Source organism: Micropterus dolomieu, linkage group LG17, assembly GCF_021292245.1.
Source record: "Micropterus dolomieu isolate WLL.071019.BEF.003 ecotype Adirondacks linkage group LG17, ASM2129224v1, whole genome shotgun sequence".
Lineage (NCBI taxonomy): Eukaryota > Metazoa > Chordata > Actinopteri > Centrarchiformes > Centrarchidae > Micropterus > Micropterus dolomieu.
In genome coordinates, this window is record NC_060166.1 from 23916711 (window position 1) to 23922710 (window position 6000).

Here is a 6000-nt window from a genome sequence, read left to right on the forward strand (position 1 = left end):
GGCAGGCCTTCTTGTACTTGAGTATTTCCATTGTGTTACTTTATGCAAATACTTTCACTACACTTCAGAAGGAAATATTGCACTTTTTTAATTTCTGTTTGCTCTTAGTTTTTATACTTCTGACAGCTGTCCTAAATAGTTACATCGATCAACATGTACATTCAAAGCATATGGTCACCTTATAACATATAATTTTTCATACTTAAATTTGTATTTTTTTTAATATGTTAAAACAAACAGACCATTGTTGCCAGGCCCCATCACATGTGTTCTATTGAGACACTGTTTCCACGCTATATAAATGTCATCCTGTCATGATTGTAATTAAATGACTTTATTTTGGTCCATTTGCCCTCTTGGCCCAATGCCTCACACGCACCACTTCCTTTCACAACCGATCCCTATTTCACCGCACAAACTCAAGCATTTGTCACCCGAACAGATTTTAATGTTCTGTTGCTACATAACGGGTGATAGATTTGTTCTGTGTTCACCCAAAGACTCCTCCTATACCTAAAACCTTATCGAGCAGCATAGAGGGAAAATATCTTATACCCTTCCTGAGAAAATCAATCATCTCAAAGGTTAGTCCTATAATTATGTGTTGTGCCCTGAGTCATCCACTCGGTGAAAGAGTTGCTGTGAAGTTGTCTGTCCTTTGATGATTTCAGCCACTAAATTATTTTTAAAAAACGTAAGCCTCTAAAGTATATTTCAGCAGAAATAACTGCAGTGTTGTACAAGACAACTGTCTGTAGACTACTAAAAGCTCAAACAGATGTTTAGTGTCTTGCATTGTGACTCTTGGAATTCTCTTCACTCTCCCTGTTAGTCCTTCCTTGACCTTCCTCGAGCATGCAAGTCCAAGCTGGTAACCTAAACTTAGTGTGATATGAAAACAAATACTGTGAAGGGCTGTAAAAACACAATTTATTGATTTAGAAATTGAATTCGACACTTTAAGACTGAAACACTGTACCAATACAGACAGCATGTCAGAAGCAAAACCAAAACATAAGAATGTATTGTAAGTATAATAATAATTGTAAGTATAGAAGTTCTATTATTCCTACATGAGTTGTGTAAAAAACTATATAATATATAAAGGGCAATACGTGCGCTTTCACAGTTTGAAGCCCACCATTAACAACACCGTTGGGCAGGGTTCAAGGTGCACTGCCCTCCATTTGAGTAAGTCCGCAAGCTTCTGTCCAATCACATTAGTCACTGTGTTCTCAGCAATATTTGCATGACCTCAATCACACAGAGCAAGATTAGCTTGGGTCAAAGTTTCTGTTGAATAATCTGCCTATGTTTTACATCCCTTTCTCCAACCACTGTTTTTTCAACATGGGCTGGGCTTCATCATAATATGTTTGTTCTTTTAAATATTATCCATGTGTTTAACTGTTAATCTGTATAGCTATCATATACAGCTTGCCACTTTATTTGGGCTTTGACACACCAGTTTTAAAACACAGCAGCAAAAGGAAAACTCTGCATTTATTGTTTACTCACTGGTTTTCTCTTTCATTTAATTTCTTTTCCCTATCAACCTCAACCCTCTCTGTATTCACAGCTGAAATATTTCTGGGTCCCAAGGGCAAGCACATTCCTTCACTCACAGTTGTGCAATCCCTGACAATCACAGTTCCCCCATCCCCCTCCGACTCCCTAAACGCCCAGAACGCTCAGAGGCAAGCTGTCCAAACTGTCTGGGCAATGTTCTGTGGTGAACTGGCTGCCCAACCAGACCAGTAAACAAACTCTGAGCCCTGACTCTGCAGAAAGCAACCACACATGATGTAACCTCAAGATGGTGGAAATATATATTGAAATTTTTTCATTCTGTATTGTCTATGCAAGTAGCCTAAATCTGAGGTGTCACAACTGTGGTAGGCCTTAAACACACACACACACACACACACATTTTTTCCTCTGTTCCCATGGGGACATCTCATTGACATATTGGCATTCCACTTACCGTAACCTTAACCCTAACCTTAACACAATCCTAATCCTAACAGGTTTCTGTCTCAACGGTGACATGAGTCTCCATTAGTTTGTGTGCATTCAGGTTAAAGTCCCCACCGGGATATATCAATATGAAACACACACACACACACACACACACACACATACATTATTATGTAGAAGTGGATAAAATACTATTTTTAAAACTTAAAAAACAAAAACATCATATTTGGTATGGTAACAATACTCCAGTTAGTTTCATGTTAAAAAATCTTGATGATACTCAATTTAAATAAAACCTTAGGTTTCATTAAAACATAACCTATGTGTTAAAATGTTATTATGTTTGCCATCCTTATCTATTTTCATATTTAGTAACAACACAGCATAATGTTTCCTCCCCCTGGATGCTGATGCTGCACCTGAATGAGACTTCCTTGTTTTCTCTTCTCTAGCCATTTTCCCTAACTAGGCTACCCCCTTTTTGTTTGTTTATTGTTTTTGTTTTTTTTAGTTCGGTGTTGTTTTGTAGGGGTCTTTCTGTCATTTGCACAGACAGTGATTGTATTGCACCTATTGATAACCTATATATTTTTAGTGAGTTTTGTATGTTATCTTGCCAATAAAAAAAAAGAAATAAAAAAGCATAATGTTTCTGCCAGAGAGAAAACCAGTAAACAGCATTGGTTCTTCTCATGTGATCAAAAGTACGCCTCAATAAGAGACACCACGGAGGGACGCTGGTTCTTGTAGTACTACATTCCCGTCTATTGGTTCTAATTGTGGTGGTAAAAACCACATTCCCCACCATGCAACGCAACTTTGCATAGTTTTCCACTTCCTGTTAGCTTGGCGAAGATAGCGGACGAGCGGTCGGAAAAAATACAGATGTATTTATGTAAAACCGTAGCATAATTGTTCAGGAACTTGCTATTCTGGAGCCTCTGAGATCCATATTTAGGAGACGAAAATGGTAAATATGTTACACACGAACACTGTACGTTTTTCTTCTCGTAATTGGATTGCCGCTAGCCTGCTAGCGGTTGAGAGTTGGATAACATCTTCATTCAGTCTGTAGAAAACGTTAGCTTGTCATTTAGCTCACTTACCATAGCAGGCTAAGGCCACGGATTTGCGGTTAGTGTTTTAACTTCCCACAGACCAACTACTACTGCGCTCAATTAGGTTTTTTTTTACTTTATCAAAGGTTTTGCACAGTCATGTTGTCAAAATAAATGGGTGTTGTTCGCCTAACGCTAGCTTAAACATTAGCTTAAGCTAACACTGCTAATTTGTATCTAACTGTTAGCTACAGATATTGAGATATTAATATTGCTAGATATTTATGACTTCTAGCGTTGAATTAGAAACGAGTCGATAGATTGTCGTTTCTCAGGGACAAGTATTTTTTGTATACTATTTATTTTGTTGTAATCTCATTTTTGTGTCTTTCAATTTTGTCACAAAGATCCGCTTCATCCTCATCCAAAACCGAGCAGGGAAGACGCGACTGGCCAAATGGTACATGCAGTTTGATGATGATGAAAAACAGAAGTTGATTGAGGAAGTGCATGCTGTGGTAACTGTCAGAGATGCGAAGCACACCAACTTTGTGGAGGTATGGGATTAATCAGTATTATATGTATGCATGCATGGTTGTATGGGTCTTTTCTGGGCAGGCTGTGACTTGCCCCATTATGTTACTTTGTTCAGTTGAACCAGAAACCTTTTTCTAAAATCCTGTCAAGGACCGCAGTATAATGACTGAAACCACAGTGTCCTTAAACAACTCTGTTGTGGCTTCTTTACAGTAAAATAATTGGGTGACTCACTTGTGTCCCTCATCCCACAAGCTTTTTCCACTAGATACTTAAACAAGTATCTCAGTCAGTTTTCTAAAGCAATTTGTAAAATAAGCATTTCAATCAATGGGGGGATTCTAGAGAAATACATTGTCAAAAGAAACAAAATCCTGGACTGCTGATATGCTTTATTATGCATTTTGTTGTACCGTTATTAGAAATATACTGGATGTATTTACCTTAAAGCTGGGAGGCTTAAGTCCAAGTAAAGCTGCTGTTTTTGTCATAATATGAGAGACACAGTTGTTAAGAGGCTTTGTCTGTGTTGTTCTCACAGTTCAGGAACTTCAAGATCATTTACCGGCGTTATGCTGGTCTGTACTTCTGTATTTGTGTGGATGTGACTGATAACAACTTGGCATACCTCGAGGGAATCCACAACTTTGTAGAGGTAAGTAACTGACACACACAACACATGAGATATAGACTTTAGTAAGTGAACTATGATGATTTACTTGTCATGGTCTGATCGTTTTCAGGAATGTCTGTTAATGATTTCCTTCAAAACTTTCCCTCCTCTACTGTCTTGCAGCTCCTTAGTATCAAACCTGCATTCTTGTGGGAAGTGTGGACAGCAGTCAATTGACATTTAGTGGAAGAAATTAATTGTTAACCAGAAGGAGCTTTATTCCCAAGTAGTGTTTTACACATTCGAGGAATTTGCTGTGGTGATAAGGTGCTACACGTAGACAAACATACAATCAACATAAATAAATGTAGAAATATATAAATATGGAATAGAAGGACAACTTTGCAGATATATACATGTGCATTATTCTGGGTCTGGCGCAGTCGGATCTGGAGAGTCTGCAAACAGTTTGTGTCTGGGGTGGGAGGGGTCAGCTGCAATCTTTCCTGCACGCCTCAGAGTCCTCGAGGCGTACAGGTCCAGAAGAGAAGGAAGATTGCAGCCAATCACCTTCTCTGCAGAGCGAATGATGCGCTGCAGCCTGCCCTTGTCCCTGGCAGTGGCAGCAGCGTACCAGATGGTGATGGAGGAGGTGAGGATGGACTCAATGATGGCGTGTAGAAGTGCACCATCATTGTCTTTGGCAGGCTGAACTTCTTCAGCTGCCGCAGGAAGTACATCCTCTGCTGGGCCTTCTTGGTGAGGGAGGTAATGATCAGTTCCCACTTGAGGTCCTGGGAGATGATGGTGCCCAGGAAGCGGAAGGAGTCCACAGTGGTGACGGGGGTCACTCAGGGTGATGGGGAGGGTGGGGCTGGGCTCTTTCTAAAATCCACGACCATCTCCACTGTCTTCAGAGCGTTAAGCTCCAGACTGTTCTGGCTGCACCAGGTCAACAGATGGTCAATCTCCCACCTGTAGGCGGACTCATCCACACCTGAGATGAGCCCAATGAGGGTGGTGTTGTCCGCAAACTTCAGGAGCTTGACAGACTGGTGACTGGAGGTGCAGCTGTTGGTGTACAGGGAGAAGAGAAGGGGGGGAAAGAACGCAGCCTTGAGGGGATCCGGAGCTGATGGTCCTGGAATCAGAGACATGTTTTCCCAGCTTCACATGCTGCTTCCTGTCCGTCAGGAAGTCTGATCCACCTGCAGGTGGAGTCAGGCACGTTCAGCTGGGAGAGCTTGTCCAGCAGCAGGGCCGGGATGATGGTGTTAAAAGCAGTGCTGAAATCCACAAACAGGATCCTGGCATAGGTTCCTGGGGAGTCCAGGTGCTGTAGGATGTAATGAAGGGCCATGTTTACTGCATCGCCTACAGACCTGTTGGCTCTGTAGGCGAACTGCAGGGGGTCCAGGAGAGGGTCTGTGATTGATTTTAGGTGGGACAACACAAGGCGTTCAAAGGACTTCATAACCACAGAGGTCAGGGCAACGGGGTCTGTAGTTGTTTAGTCCTGTGGTCCTTGGTTTCTTGGGGACAGGGATGATGGTGGAGGCTTTGAAGCAGGGTGGCACATGGCATGTCTCCAGTGAGGTGTTAAAAATGTCTGTGAACACCGGAGACAGCTGATCAGCACAGTGCTGCAGGATGGATAGGGAGACGGACTCCGGCCCAGCTGCTTTGCGGGGTTTGTGCCTCCTGAAAAGACTGTTGACTTCCCTCTCTGTGATGGGGGGAGGAGGGAAAGGGGTGGAGCTGGCCAGTTCTGAGGGGGGGGGGGGGAAGAAGGGGGGGGCTGAGGGGGGGAAGCTG

At 42.1% G+C, this 6000-nt stretch overlaps 1 protein-coding gene across 1 annotated transcript in view; it reads left to right on the forward strand.

The window, feature by feature from the left end:
• Window positions 1-2786: 2786 nt before the first annotated feature.
• ap2s1 (adaptor related protein complex 2 subunit sigma 1) overlaps window positions 2787-6000 on the forward strand; it is an 8760-nt gene continuing 5546 nt past the window's right edge. Inside the window, exons 1-3 of the mRNA XM_046074564.1 lie at window positions 2787-2947; window positions 3443-3592; window positions 4114-4227. Coding sequence (XP_045930520.1) covers window positions 2945-2947; window positions 3443-3592; window positions 4114-4227 — 267 coding nt within the window. The 5' untranslated portion in view covers window positions 2787-2944. The remainder of the gene's footprint in view (window positions 2948-3442; window positions 3593-4113; window positions 4228-6000) is intronic.